The sequence below is a fragment of the Sminthopsis crassicaudata genome, chromosome 4 (assembly GCF_048593235.1).
Source record: "Sminthopsis crassicaudata isolate SCR6 chromosome 4, ASM4859323v1, whole genome shotgun sequence".
Lineage (NCBI taxonomy): Eukaryota > Metazoa > Chordata > Mammalia > Dasyuromorphia > Dasyuridae > Sminthopsis > Sminthopsis crassicaudata.
In genome coordinates, this window is record NC_133620.1 from 367,675,925 (window position 1) to 367,692,085 (window position 16,161).

The following is a 16,161-nucleotide window of genomic DNA, read 5'->3' on the forward strand; positions in this document are numbered from 1 at the left end:
GAAAGGAAGAGAAGGGGAAGGGAAAAGGAGTAAGGAGGGGGAGAGAATGAAGTAGGAAGTGGGAGAAGAGAGAAGAAAAGAGGAGAGGCGAGACAGGAAAAGGGAAAAGAGAAAGCGGAGAGAAGAGGGAGAAAAGGGGGAAGGGAAGGATGGAGGAAAGAGGGAGGGAGGAAAAAAGAAGGAAAGGATAGGGGGTCGGGCTGCGACCGCGCAGAAGCGCCCATCTAACCGCAGACGAGCAAAGGTAGGAGGATGAGAAATGGGACTGTTAAGGAGAGGAGGGAACATGGAGCAGTAAAGGAGAGGGTGGAAGGAGAAGAGGGAAGGAAAGAAGGAAAGGAATGGAGGGGAAGACGAAGAGGAGGGAGAGAGAGATGAAGTACTGTATATAAGAGGAAGAAAAGGTAGAATACCAAGGAGGAAGAAAGAGGGAGGAGCGAGCACCATCCTACTTCCTCTAGATTTCCACCATCCCTTCTTCCCCTCCCCCACCCCTCCCCCGCCTTCTTTCTCTAACTTACTACGGTGGCCCAGAAGAGTCATTTCTCAGGGATGAATGAAGGTGCTGAGAAACGCGTGCAGCCTAGGTCTCTTCCACAGTCTCCTCCCTCTTTTTCCTCCCCCCTTCCTGGGTCTCCTCCCCACTGTTTCCCTCTCCCTTTTCCTCGGCCGCTTCTCTTTCTGGCGCCTGCGCCACTCGGAGCGTGGGAGCGGACGAGCGGCTGCGAGCGGCTCGAGCTCGAGGCTTGAGAGATCCGGACGCTGCCTAGGCTGGGCCCCGGCCCCGGGCCGCTCTCCGGATTGCGGCCGCGGTGTGTCTTAGGTAGCGGGGGTTCGATGCGGCGCGGGAGGCCGGCGGGGAAAGAAGGGCCTCGGGCGCCTCTTGCGGTTAGATGGGCGCTTCTGCGCGGTCTCGGCCTCGGCCCGGGCTCCGCGGCCCCTGGGGGCCTCGGGAGGAGATAAGAGAGGGGGAGGGGGGAAAGGTCGAGTGGAGAGGGAGGGGGCCCAGTCCCGCGGCCCAGGAGAGGAGGGGGCGGGGCAGGAGAGGGGTGGGGGTTGGCTGTGCTGCGGGGCAGACGAGGGCGGGGAAGGTGGTGGGGAGTGCTGCGCTGCGGCCTCGGGCCAGACCCGAGTCGTTCCTTTTCAGCCTCAAGTTTGGAGCCCGAGGAAACTCCGGGAGGAGGGAGCTTGGAGTCTTCCTCCCGCAGGCTCCTAGAGGAACCCAAACCCCTCAATTTACAGATAAGAAAAGTGAGGCCCGTAGAGGGGAAAGTGGAATCCGAGGCTACAAGTCCAATGTTCTTCCCCCTCCTCCCGGGGGAAATGAGGCGAAATGCAAAACATTACTGTCTACATTTATTTTATTATTATTATTATTTTTATTAAGATGCCTTTTCTGAAACTAGTAGAAGTTAAACCGGTGTTATTGTTCATTGCACTGGGACCGTACTATAAGAGATGTGCTAGAGTTCAGAAATATGAGTTCCTTGCAGGATTCTGATACCTAAATAGCTCTAGAACCCTGAGCTCAGATATCACTGAGCTTGAGGTAGTAGTTTGTGGATAGAATGCCAGATGGGAGTCTGAATTCCACCCCCATGCACTCATTAGCCAAGAGACTGTAGGCTGATCCCAGAAGCCTACCAAGGCTTTGCTTCCTTCCCCATAAAATGAGGGGATTGGGTCTGGTGGCCTCTCAGATTCCTTCCAGTTCTAAATTTAAGGTCATATTAGTCCCTCAAACAGAATTGGGTGTCATGAAAGGAATTGGATTCAAGATCTACTTTTGAAATTTATTCTTTTCACAACTCTCTGACCCTGTTTTCTCAACTGTTAAATGAGTGGGCTGAACTAGATGGCTTTTGAGGTCCCTTCTTTAGCTCTCTTGTACTGTGACACCTGTGTATAGAAAATATAAGGCATTGTTCCTGTCTCAAAACTTATGTGGTATTCATTTTAATGACTTGACACATTTACTTTTCATGTTATACATGTCATGTTTTCTTAACAGTTATCTAGTAGATAAATTGATGCACGAAGTCAGCCATGAATCAGGAAATCAGGGGGGGGGAAAAGGGAAAAAAACAAAACGCCCCCAGTTTGCTTGGATTGTAGGTTACATTTTCTCAGGACTTTATGGAATTGCAGTTATTTGGAATCATGTAAATGGAAGTATCCTCTTACTTATATTTCTTTTTCTTTATCAGGGTTAACAGTGGTGATGGCAGAGTGTACAAATCTTCAGTTTGTCAGCCCATTTGCCTTTGAGGCAATGCAGAAGGTTGATGTTGTTCGTTTGGCCTCCCTCAGTGATCCAGAATTAAGACTTCTCCTGCCTTGTTTGGTGCGGATGGCACTATGTGCACCAGCTGACCAGAGCCAAAGCTGGGCTCAGGATAAAAAACTTATTCTGCGCCTTCTTTCAGGGGTGGAAGCTGTCAATTCCATTGTTGCATTGCTGTCTGTGGATTTCCATGCTTTGGAACAAGATGCCAATAAAGAACAACAGCTTAGGTAATGAAACCTTTGTTTTGGAGTTTAGAACTTAACCAGACATGATATACCTTAGAGCTCTTCAAAATATTCATAGGAAGGAATTTTCAGAAAAGGGGAGCAAAGGAATTGAAACTTTGCTGTTTTAAACCTGAGGTTTATGAAATAAATTTATGGGTGATAATAAGCAGTTTTTACCATATATTTGAGTTAGTCAGATGAGATCATAATTCAGAATTACTAGTACTTATTTATATTTCTTAAGTTTTCTCAGTTGCTTTTTAAAACAAAATCATGATTTTTTTCCCCCTAATTTCCACAATATTGTTTGCTTAAGTGTGGTTTCTTTTTGTTTTTTGCATTCTTTACTAGGCATAAGTTTGGTGGAAGCAGTGGAGAGAGCATCTTGGTATCACAGCTTCAGCATGGACTGACATTAGAATTTGAACATAGTGATTCACCTCGTCGTTTGCGTCTTGTGCTTAGTGAACTTTTAGCAATAATGAACAAGGTGAATTTTTTTTGCTGATAACTAGAAACCCACTTGACATTTCATTGATTTAGAGCTGAAAGGGAGCCCAGAGACTGACTATTCAGTCCAATCCCCTCATTTTACAGATGAGGACACTGGGGCCCAGGGAGTTCAAATGACATGTCCAAGGTCAGTTATTGATTTGATCCCAGATTCTCTGACCATGAAGACTGCTTTTTCCACTGTACCACACTGATGTGTAAGGTCAGTGATAACAGTGTTAGGCAGATTACCATTCTGTACTGTGCATTGTTCTATTTTAAATCTACTAGGACTTTTAACTTCAGAGGCTAATAGTACTTCAAAATATAACTTATAACTTATTCTTTCTTGCTCTCCTCTCACCTCATTTGTACCTTTCTTCCTCTAATGTAGAGGGTTGTTGGATCTTATTGTTAGTTAATTGGAAAATCACCTGCTACGTGATATTGTATGCTAGTCTGTAAAAAATATGGGAAAGTCCATCATTTTTGGTACTAGCTACTTTGCTAAATCATCACATTATGATTGTTTATATCAGTTTTGGCCCTGATGCTAATGGTTAAAACTGGTGAAAACCGATTTATTAATCTGGGACCAAAAAACCCAAATACAATTTATTATTTTTCTCAAAGTATTTTTAAATTGTTATATGTAATCTGAAAGGTAGTTTTGTATCATGATTAAAAAAAAGTAATCTTTTTCACACTTCTCAGTAGGAGCAGATTGGTTTTCTGTTCTGCAGCAATATAAAACTTTCTCAATTTATATTTTTCTTTTTGAATAAGTGTTGCTGATAAGATAAAATGATCTATCATCCTCCATTAATTGTAGTATTCAGATGGAAGGTTTGTTTGCTTACTTCTGTTTACATGAGATATGATGACAATACTTAATAGGAAGAATATTGAATTCATTTAAAAATAATAATTTGTTATTGTTAATGTTGTAGTTCTTAAGTGAATTTAATGTCCTTTGTGTCATTTTTTAAGGGAATTTGAATTTGCATTTCTTTTCATGAGTCACTTAAAGCTGTTGGTCTAAGATTGAAACATGCCACTATAAGTAGCATTTCCAGTTCATGGATATGTCTCATTGTTTGTGGAGGGTTCCTGTTCTTTTAATCTTTTTTCTACTCCAAGATAGTTACTTGAAATGCAGTTGTAGAAATTGAAACTGACATGCTTAAACAGTCATTTCTATTTTCTAATTGAGTTTTCATATAATTGAAATTTATTCTTATCAGTATTAGTTAATTGATATTTATTTGAAGGACTTAATGATTTTTTGAATATTTAGGACACCTGATGATGGGTAGCAATAATACTCAGTCTTAAGGAACTTATTTCCTTAATTACAATTTATAGAATCATTAGCTAACTTGTAATTATGGATCTTTTTCTGTAGGTTTCTGAGTCCAATGGAGAGTTCTTTTTTAAATCTTCTGAGCTTTTTGAGAGCCCAGTCTATTTGGAGGAAGCAGCAGATGTACTTTGTATTTTACAAGCAGGTACTATGCTAAGATACATTTCAGAAAAAGTTTATTCTTCAGTGATACAGTGTAACATTTTAACCTTGAACATTGTGTTACTTTCAAATTGCCAACTATAATATTTATTTCAAATGTCCAAAGAGGAAAGGAAATTAACAAGAAATTATCCAAATTTTGATCACATCAACTGAAGATGTTCAATGCCTCATTTATTGAAATAATGCATATCGCTAATTTTATTAATTGAAATACACCTTGTTCACCCACAGAGCTTCCTTCCCTACTTCCTATAGTTGATGTAGCTGAAGCCTTGTTACATGTTCGAAATGGATCCTGGTTTCTGTGTCTCTTAGTGGCCAATGTCCCTGATAGTTTTAACGAAGGTAGGTAGATCTTATAAAATGGAAGATTAAAATTTTTTGATTGAATTAACTCAAGAGCTTGATTTTTTTTAAATAAAGAAACATTAATGGAGATTTCATTTGAGTATTCTTAAGAAATTACAACCATTTTAGACACCGAGCTATAAACCCAGTAATGTATTCTCTGGTTCAGAAAGGTCATTTAGAAAATTTAGACTGTTGAAATTTTGGAAATGTATTTTTAGATCAGCTAATCAGAATGATGGGGAAATATATTTTCTGTAAATTCTCTTCATCAGTTTCATCTAATTTAGAATAGAAAATGAGGGAGACAGTCTTTTTTGTCTTTTATCTCTCTTTCAGAGTAGCAATGACTGGAAGCTATTGCATTAATTTATTAGGGCCTGAATAAATCAAAGTAAGTCAACAGCTCTTTTTTGAGTTATTTCCTTCTTGCAAGGTGATAGGTTCTTTGAATTGATTCTCTTAAGGCTTTATTTCTAAATCAATATTATAATGAATAGTTATTTTGGTAGTTTTAGCTAAAAGATTGGGGACTAGAAGAACTTTTTTAGACTAACCATTCTCCCAACCCAGTCAAATCAACCTAAAGTCAGATGATTGGAGGCATTTATAGTGAGGGAAAGAGTCAGGGAAAGTCAGGGATTATAGTCAGGGAAAGAGGTTCTTATGTTGGCTGTGGCATATTTATCTGACAAGGATTTATTTTCCCATTCTATTTTCCCTTCATATCCTAAGTTCATTAATTTTGTCTATGCAGAAACTTCAATTTCATGTAATTAAACTAATCTATTTATCTTTTTAATTTCCTCTAATTCTTGTTTTGTTAAGTACTTCTCATCTATAGCATGGAAGGTATCAATAGTTATTTAGTAAACAGCTCTAGTTATACTGCAGATGGAAAGATGAAACAAGACAGACTCCATCTTTAAAGAATTTACAATTAGTGAGAATAAGAAATAAATACTGATAACTAATCTGTCTTCTCACATTTTCCCCTTCATCATACTTATTCTCTCATTTATTTTGAATCTCTCCCTGTCTACTGGCTGCTTCCCTGCTCCGTACAACTATGTTTATATCTTACTCATTTTCAAAAAAACCTTCATTTGATCTATCCATCCTGAATAACTTGTCCTGTATCTTTCCTGCCTTTTTGTAATTAGCCTCCATGATAAGGCCATCTATCTGTAATAAATGCCTCCATGTTCTTTCCTCTCAATCTCTTCTTAATGCTCTACATTCTAGCTTCCCACTTTATTATTTAACCAAAACTATGGTTACCAAGGATTTTTTTCTTTCTTTAAAAATTTTTTTTTTTTTTTACATTTAAGAAGAATTTTGTGTTTCAAATTCTCTCCCTCCCATTCCATTCCTTACTCACTGAGAAAGTAAGCATATGATATCAGATATATATGTGAAATCATGTAAGACATATTTTTATATTAACCATATATTTTTATAAAAGCAAGAAAAATGAGTGAGGAAATTATACTTCAGTATATAGCTCATCAGTTATTTCTGGAAGTGGATAGTATTTTTTCATCATGGATTCTTTGGAACTGTCTTGGATTGTATTTTTCAGAGTAACCAAATCTTTTCTTTTTCTTTTCTTTTTTTTTCCTGAGGCTGGGGTTCAGTGACTTGCCCAGGGTCACACAGCTGGGAAGTGTTAAGTGTCTGAGACCAGATTTGAACTGGGGTCCTCCTGAATTCAGGGGTGGTGCTCTATCCACTGCACCATCTAGCTGCCCCCAGAGTAACCAAATCTTTCACAGTTGATCATCACTACAATATTGCTGTTACTGTGCACAATGAGACTTGGTTTTTCTCACTTTATTTCATTTCACATAGGCCTTGCCATGTTTTTCTGAAATCACCTACCTTGTCATTTCCCACAACACAATAGTACACCATCACAATCATTTACCAAAGGTTTAGCCATTTCTCAGATTCTTTTGATTTCCAATTCTTTGGCAACATAAAAAAGAACTGATGTAAATATTTTTGTACCTATGTATCCTTTTTTTTTTTTTTCTTTAATCTCTTTGGTAAATAGACCTTGTATTACTGGATCAAAGTGTATGCACAATTTTATACCTGGATGGACCTACTTCGAAATTGTCCTCCAGGTTGATTGGATCTATTTACTACTCCCCAACAATTCAGTTCATTAGTGTATTTATTTTTCCCTCATCTCCTCTAACATTTATCATTTTTGATGATAAGTATGAACTGGTATATCAGTTGTTTTTTAATTTGCCTTTCTCTAAAGCAATTTTTCATATAACAATAAATAGGTTTGATTTCTTTTTGGGAACTTCCTATTTGTACCCTTTGACTATTTGTCAATTGAGAGATTTTATAAATTTGACTTAATTCTATACTCAGTATATATTTGAAAAATGAGGCTTTTTATCAGAGAAACTTGATGTAAAATTCTTGTCTGTGGTACCTTTTAGCAAAATGTATTTTCCTGATTATCCCTTTTGATTAGGTCTATTTTTGCTTTTGCTTTGTCTGAGATCATAATTGCTATCCTTGACAATTTTTTTTTTTTTTTTTTTTTTTTTAAGGCTGGGGTTAAGTGACTTGCCCAGGGTCACACAGCTAGGAAGTGTTAAGTGTCTGAGACCAGATTTGAACTCAGGGCCTCCTGAGTTCAAGGCTGGTGCTCTATCCACTGCGCCACCTAGCTGCCCCCTATCCTTGACAATTTTTTAGTTCAGTTGAAACATTAGCTTCTGCTGAAGTTCTTCATTTTAACTCAGTATGTGTTTTTTTATTTCAAGTATGTCTCTTATAAACAACATATTGTTGGATTGGATTCTAATCCATTCTGTTTTCTGCTTCCATTTTATGGGTGAGCTCATTCCATTTATATTCAGTTAACGATTATTAACAGTATATTTCCATCCCATTTTCTTTTGTTTGTTTTTTCTCTTCCTTTTAAAAAATTCTTTCCCTCCTCTAAAATCTGTTTTGCTTCTAACTACTGTTTCCCTTAATTTGCTGTCCCTTTTATCATAACTACCCATCCCTTTTCTCTTATCCCTTTCCCCTGCTCTATTAAGTTACATTTCTATACACGACTTGACTCTGTGTGTGTGTATACACACACACATATGTATACATTCTTCCCTCTTTGAACCAATTCTGCTGAGAGTGAAGTTCAACCATTGCGTACCCCCTTTTCCCTATCTTCATTGTATAAGCTCTTCCTTGCATTACCTCTTTATGTGAGAAAATTTTCTCCATTCTGTGTTTCCCTTCCCTCTTCTCCCAGTGTATCTCTTCATTTTTGACTCACATCCATGTTTGGTTCATTTCACAACTCCACCAACAGTGTATTAGTGTCCCACTTTTCCTATATCCCTTCCAATATTTATTATTATCTTTTCCTGTCATCTTAGCCAGTCTGAGAAGTGTGAGATAATACCTCAGAAATTTGCATTTCTCTAATCAATAGTGATTTAGAGCATTTTTTCATATAACTATAGATGACTTTAATTTCATCATCTAAATATTGTCTGTTCATATCCTTTGACCATTTATCAATGAGGAATAATTTGTATTCTTCTAAATTTGATACAATTCTTTATATATTTTAAAAATGAGACCTTTATCAGAAACACTGGCTGTGTAAAGATTTTTTCCCAGCTTTGCACTTCCCTTTTAATTTTGTTTCTGTTAGTTTTGTTTGTGCAAAAATTTTAATTAATCAAAGTTGCTCATTTTGCCTTTTATAATGTTCTCTAGTACTTCTTTAGTTATAAATTCTTCCCTTCTCCAAAGATCTTCTGGGTAAATCATCCCTTGTTCTCCTAATGTGTTATCATCTTTTCTGCCCAAATCATTTACTCTTTTGACTCTATTTTGGTATGGGATGTGAGATGTAAGTCTGTGCCAAGTTTCTGACATGTTATATGTAGTTTTAGGTCTGGTTACTACTAAGCTACCATTCTTTTTTTTTTTTTTTCCATTAATTCCCTTGATGTTCTTGACCTTTTGTCCTTCCAGATGAATTTTGTAATTATTTTTTTCTAATTCTATAAAATAATTTTTTGATAGCTTGATTGGTATGGCACTGGACAAGTAGACCAATTTAGGCAGAATTGTCATTTTTATTATATTAGCTTGGCCTACTCATGAGAAATTGATATTTTTCCAGTTGTTTAGATATAAATTTATTTGTGTGAGAAGTGTTTTGTAATTATGTTCATATTGTTTTTGGGTTTGTCTTGGCATATAGACTTCCCAAATATTTTTGTGTGTGTGTGAACAGTATTTTTAAATGGAATTTTTCTATTTCTTGCTGATGGGCTTTGTCAGTGATATATAGAAATGTTGATGATTTGTGTGGGTTTATTTTATATCTTGCAACTTTGCTAAAGCTGTGAATTGTTTCCAGTAGGTTTTTGGCTTATTTTCTAGGATTCTCTAAATAGATCATCATATCATCTGCAAAGAGTGATAGTTTTATTAACTCATTGCCTATTCTAATTCCTTTAATTTCTTTTTTGTTTCTTACTGCTAAAACCAACGTTTTCAAGTACAATGTTGAATAATAGTGGTGATGGAGGCATCCTTTTTTCATCCCTGATCTTACTGGGAATGTATCCAGCATCTCTCCATTATGAATAATGCTTGCTATAGGTTTTAGATATATAGTGCTTATTATTTTAAGGAAAGCTCCTTTTATCCCTGTTCTCTAGTATTTTTAGTAGAAATCGGTGCTTTTTCTGCATCTATTGAGATTATCATGATTTTTTGTTGGTTTTGTTATTGATATAGTCAAATATGGTAATAGGTTTCATAATACTGAACTAGCTCTGCATTCTTAGAATAAATCCCATTTGGTCATAGTGTATTATCCTGCTGGTAAGATGCTGTAATCTCTTTGTTAAAATTATATTTAAAATTTTTGCATCAAATTCGTTAGGGGATTGATTTGTGATTTTTTTTCTTTGTTTTGGCTCTTCCTAAGTTAGGTATCGATGCTATATTTCTGGCATAGAAGGAAAGTAATTTTATTTGCTCCTCTGTTAACCTGAGCAATTTATGTTTTTGTAAATATTCATCCATTTTAGTTAGTGTCAGATTTGCTGCCATAAAATTGGAACATTTTTTTGGTTGTTGTTTGCTGAGGCAATTGGGGTTAAATAATTTACCCAGGGTCACACAGCAGGAAGTGTTAAGTGTCTGAGGCCAGATTTAAACTCAGGTCTTCCTGTCTTCAGGGCTGGTGTTGTATCCAACGTACCACCTACCTGTCCCAGCTGCCATACAGTTAGGCAAAATAGCTCCTAATTATTGGTTTGGCCTTTTCATTTTTTATGCTGCTGATTGGTTTTTTTCTTTCCTTTTTCTGATCAAATTAACCATAAGACCAATTCTTAATTTTATATCTTAGTTCAATAGTTTTCTTAGTTTCAATTTGATTAATCTCTCCTTTGAGTTTCAGAATTTCTAATTTGGTTTAATTGGGGATTTTTAATTTGTTCTTTTTCTAGCTTTTTTATTTGCATGCCCAGTTCATTGATCTCCTCCCTTTTATTCATATAGAGATATAAAATTTCCCCTAAGAAGTGCTTTGGCTGCATCCCATAGGTTTTGGTATGTTGTCTAATTATTGTCATTCTCTTGAATGAAATTATGGATTGTTTCTGTGATTTGTTGTTTGACGCACTCATTTTCTAGAATTAGATTAATTTCCAATTGGTTTTTAGTCTATCTTTCACTGTCCCTTTATTGAATATAATTTTTATTGTAGTGTGGTCTAAAAAGGAAGCATTTTCTATTTCTGTCTTTCTGCATTTGACTGTTAAGTTTTTACACCTTAATTAATGCATGGTCATTTTTTGTTGTAGGTACCATGTACTGCTGAGAAAAAGGTGTTTTATTTTCTGTCTTTATTCAGTTTTCTCCAGAAGTCTATCATGTCTAAGTTTTCTAGGATTGTATTAACTTCTCTAGTTTCTTTCTTGTTTATTTTGTGGTTAGATTAGTCTGATGCTGAGAGGGGAAGGTTGAGATCCCCCCACTACTAAAAGTTTTGCTTCCTGTAACTGGCTTAAAATCTTTAGGAATTTGGCTGCTCTACCACTTGGTGCATACACATTTAGTATTGTTACTACTTCATTGTTTACAATACCTTTTATCAAGATGTACTTTCCTTATTATCTCTTTTAATAAGGTCTGTTTTTACTTTTGCTTTATCTGAAATCAGAATTGCTACCTTTGCATCTTTTTACTTAAGCTGAAGCATAATAAATTCTGTTCCAGCCTTTTATCTTTACTGTTTGTGTCTCTCTGTGTCAAATGTGTTTCTTGTAAACAACATATTTTAGAATTCTATTTTTTAATCTACTTTGTTATTCATTTCCATTTTATGAGTCTTCCTATTTACATTCACAGTTACAATTACCAGCTCTGTATTTTCCTTCATCCTGTTTTCTCTCTTGTGTATACTTTTGTTTTTTCTTTCCACCCTGTCTTTGGACTAGTTTTTGTTTCTGTTTTAACATACCCTTTTTTAACACTACCTTTTCTCCTATCACTCTGCCTCCCTTTTTTGAGTAGTGTTTTTTTTAACCAACTCTACCCACTATCTTATCTTTTATCCTCTCTTCCCCTTCTCTTATCTTTTTCCCTAGTTTTTCTGACCCCCCTTCTATCCTGTTCTTCCCATTTCTTTACTTTTTCTTCTTCTTTGTAGGATTAGATAAATTCCTATACTCAACTGAATGTTTAAGTTATTCCCTGATGAAATCAAGCTTCAGACAATGACTCTTCCCTCTTTTCCCTTGAGTATAATAGGTCTTTGATCTTCATGTGAACTAATTGTTCCATTATACCTCTCCTTTCCTTTTTTCCACTCCTTAATGTCTTTCTCTTTGATGTCATCACATCAGAGTCCATTTACAACTAAATCCTCAGTCCATGTGATGCCTCTCTTTATTTGCCCCAGTGACAAATATAGATCTCAAGATTTCCATCTATGGATGTTGAACCTTTAAATAATACATATTTTTCCTTTGTTTACCTTTCTATGCTTCTCTTGAGACCTGTGTTTGTAGATTACATTTTATGTTTAGTTCTGTTTTTTCCCAACAGGAATCATTTTGAAAGTCTCTTACTTAATTAAAGATCCATTGCCTCCCCTGAAAGACAATGCTGAGACTTGCTGGATAGTTAATTGTTAGTTGTAACCCTCAGTACTTTGCCTTCTGGAATATGGTATTCCAGGCTTTCTGATCCTTTATTATAGAAGCTGCCAGGTCCTGGTTAATGCTGACTGCTGCTCCCTGATATTTGAATTGTTTTTATCTGGGGGCTTGCAGTATTTTTTCCTTGAGATTGTAGTTCTGGAGTTTTACAACAATGTTCCTTGGGGTTCTCTTGTGGGATCTCTTGACAAATATGATTGATGAAGTTTTTCAATGAGTATTTCCCCCTCTGTTTCTAGGATATTGGGGCAGTTTTCCTTAATTATTTTTTGAAGAATGTGTTTTAATATTTCTTTGTGTCTTAGAATGTTGTTAGTTTCCCATCACCCAATTTTAGTTTTCAAAAAATTTAAGTTTTTCATTCTGCTTCAACTTGGTTGGCTTTCTTCTCATAATTTTCTTGGGTTGCTCTTATTTACTTATTTATTTATTTTCCTAATTTTTCCTTGATCTTGAGGTTCTTTTTAAGAAATCTTTGGGATTGGGACCATTTGACCTTTCTCAGATTTTTTGGTTCCATTATCTTCCTCAGAATATGAACCCTGATCTTCATTATCCTCATAGGTGCTATATGTGGTTGAGTTCTTTCTTCTTTCCTTGTTTATTTTTATTTTATTTTTTATTTTTAGCAGCTATTAGTGTGATCAAATTCTAGTCCTGAAATATGGGGAATAAATGTCCCAAGCCCCTTCTTGTTATTTTTTAAGATCTGTTCCGAATCTCAATCTTGGACTTTCCTCTCTATTTCTAAGCCTTGTGTCACACTGTCCTGTCTATGATCTTTCTTCTTGAGGTTCCTCATGTAGTTGAAAACTATAGCTCTTTCCTGTTACCGAAACCAGAAACTCTATACTCTCCTGCTGATGCCAATAGCCAGCAGCGTCCCTGCCTGTCACCAGGTGTCTGATAACTTCTTCCTAGCCATCCCGCTTGGATATGGATGAGTTTTGTCAGCATACCTATGCTTGGTGTCTCTGAATAGTGGAAGGTCCTTCAATCTTCACAGTTATCCCCATACTGTCCATGAGATGAAAGTTTGTAAGTCTGAGACTGTCACCCAATGCCAACTGCTCCCAGGGCTTATTTGTTGATTCTTCAGGGTTGGCCTGGAGGTTTTGAATTTCTTTCATCCCTCTTCCCTTCTTTCCCTTGAGTATACTAGGTCTTTGATTTTCATGTGAACTATTGAGTTCTGCCCCTGGAAGGGTCAGGCCTTTTCTCTGCTCTTCTTAATTGTCTTAAGAGAACAACTGCTTGACTTCTGTTTATTTCTGCTGCTCTTTTCATTTAGGCAATGTTCGATGTTTTTCTATGGAGGAAATTTGGAGAGCCAAAAGTTTTCTGATCATCCCCCCCAATATTATCTCTTATTTCATTTTCATTCTTTTGGCTTTGTTCAATTGTCTCCTTGATGTCTTATAGAAATTGCTAGCTTCTAGTTGCTCAATTCTAAATTTTAAGGAATTCTTTATTGTTAGATTTTGTACCTTTTTTCTCATTTGGCCAATGCTGTTTGTTTTTTTTTTTTTTAAAGAGTTATTTTCTTAAGTGAATTTTTATATCTTTTTTTTTTTTAAACTATTACATCAATTCTTTTTTTTAAAAGTGTTATTTTCTTGATTTATTTATTTATTTTTTTGGGGGGCCCTCTTTTGATTTTCTTTTCGTAATTTTTTGCATCACTAATTTCTTTCTTTCTTTCTTTTTCTTTTTTTTTTCTTTTGCTGAGGCAATTGGAGTTAAGTGACTTGCCCAGGGGTCACACAGAGCTTAGGAAGCATTGAGTGTTTGAGACCAGATTTGAACTTAAGTCCTCCTGACTTCAACACTGGTGCTCTATCTACTGTGCCACCTAGCTGCCCCACTAATTTCTTTTCCTAATTTTTCCTTTATCACTCTTATCCCTTTAATTTTTCCAGAATTTTTGTTGGGCTTTCAGTACAATTAGTGCCTTTTCTTTTGAGGCTTTTTTTTAAAATTGGTTTTACATTGTTGTCTTCTTCTCGGTATGTCTTGCTCTTGCCTGCTGTCATAGTAGCTTTTCATAGTCATGTTCTTTTTTTGTTGTTCGCTTATTTTCCCAGTTTATTTCTATACTTCCAGTGTTTTTCTTCACTCTGGAACTCTATATGGACAACAGACTTGCTAATCAATTCCAGTTATATCCACTGACAGCAAAGGGTTCCCTGTAATCTCTTTCTGATCAGTTTTCTGATCACTTTAGATCTCCTGAAGCTGCTGTTTTCAGCCACCTCATATATAGAGGTGTAGAATGTCATACACAATATCACAAAGTTCTCTTATTGACCTAAATTTTCTCAAGCTAGAAAAAATTTGCCCCGAAGTTTCGTTTGAGATATTATTTCAAAATTGTTTGGAAGAGAATGTTGAGAGACTTCAACTGAGTTGCCTCGAGGACTCTTCTTGACTCTTTCCCAGTGCTTTCTTAATTGCTAAATTTAATGGCTTTTTCTCAGTCTTCATTCTTCTTGACCTCCAGAGCCTCTGACTGTTGATCACCTTCTTCTTTTTGAAATTCTCTTCCTTACAAGTTTTCAGGATACTGCTATTTTCTGATTCTCTCATTTATTTAGTTACTCCTTTTCAGTCTTTTTTGATTTTCATCTAGTTCATGATAACCATTTGTATCCTTTAGTGCTGTGTCTTGTATCCTCTTCTTTCTCCATAGTATATTACTTATTGATCTCATCAGATCCCATGGATTCAGTTTTAATCTATGCCATTGAATTCTCAAATCTAGCTCTAAACTTCCTGTTGGCCTCCAGTCTTGGATTTCCAACTACTTATTAGACATCTCAAGTTGTATTTTCTTTGAACATATTAAATATATCATGCTCAGAACCGAATTAATTCTCTTTCCAAACCCTGTCCCCTTGTTAATTTGTCTATTGATGTCCTCAACATCAATAGACAATCATCCTTCTAATCACCCAGACTCTCAACTTAAGTCTCCTCCATGACTCCTCATTCTGAGTTCTTATTTCTAATTTGTTTCTAAGCCTGCCAATTTTATCTTTGTAACATCACTAATAAGTGCTCTTTTCTCCTCTGACACTTTAATTGTCCTGGTGCAGAACCTGATTGCCTTACACACTGACTATAGCAATGGGTTGTTAGTGGATTTTTCTGTCACAAGTCTCTTCTCACTGTAGTCCCTTCTCCACTTGTGATACTGATCTCATAAAGTAGAGGTCTGATGATGTCATCCTCAAACTCAGTAAACGCCAATGACTATATGTCATCTCTGGGATCAATGTTAAAATCCACTTTTTGCTATTGAGTTTTATAACTTTATCTCCCCTCCTTATTTTCCTAGTCTTTCTAACATCTTTGAACCCCTGTCCAGTATTATTTGATTTAGTGATAGTGACTTCTTTGCTGTGCCTTATATTAGATTCTCAGTGTCCCCTCTCTAGGCGTTTTACCTAGATTTTCCCTCATGTTCTCTCTCTTCATTTTTACCTCCTGGCTTCTTCATGTCCTAGCTAAAATCCTCCTATAAGAAGCCTTTCCCATTACCCCTTTATTGTCTTGTCTTTCTTTTATCAATTGTCCTCGATTTATTTTGTGTATTGCTTATTTGTACATAGTTGTTTTCATCTTGTCTCCCTCTTTTAGATTGTGAACTTCTTAAGAGCATGGTAATCTTTTACCTTTCTATCCCTAGTGCTCTGTCCCTAACACAAAGTAGGTCCTTATTAAATGTCTATTTAGCAGTCTGAGGAAAAGCTTCATGAAAGATGTGACATCTGAGCTGAGATAGAGATGGTATGGAAAGTTGAGAATGAGGAGTACTCCATTCATGCTTTGGAGTACTGTGTGGGCAAAAGTAGGAAGATAGAAAGGGTAAGAAGTTAAGAAACAGCAAGTAGTCAATTTTTTCTTCAATAGTATATGAGGGGAATAGAGTATAGTAAGACTGAAAGAGGTAGGAAGAAGCTAGATTTCAGAAAAACTGTGAATGTAGACTTGAGTTATTAATTTAATAAGAATTAGAGAGCTTTTTAAGGTAGACTTCAAAGATTACTGATG

The 16,161-nt window shown here is 36.3% G+C and overlaps 1 protein-coding gene across 2 annotated transcripts in view; it reads left to right on the plus strand.

Moving 5' to 3' along the window:
• Window positions 1–546: 546 nt before the first annotated feature.
• The window catches only part of INTS2 (integrator complex subunit 2), a 47,411-nt gene continuing 31,796 nt past the window's right edge, over window positions 547–16,161 (plus strand). The window contains exons 1-5 of one of the 2 annotated variants that reach the window (XM_074261981.1): window positions 547–812; window positions 2,208–2,514; window positions 2,866–3,004; window positions 4,412–4,514; window positions 4,766–4,879. In XM_074261981.1, coding sequence (XP_074118082.1) covers window positions 557–812; window positions 2,208–2,514; window positions 2,866–3,004; window positions 4,412–4,514; window positions 4,766–4,879 — 919 coding nt within the window. In that variant the 5' untranslated portion in view covers window positions 547–556. Of the gene's footprint in view, window positions 824–2,207; window positions 2,515–2,865; window positions 3,005–4,411; window positions 4,515–4,765; window positions 4,880–16,161 lie in introns of both variants that reach the window. The other variant, XM_074261982.1, reaches the window with a different exon arrangement.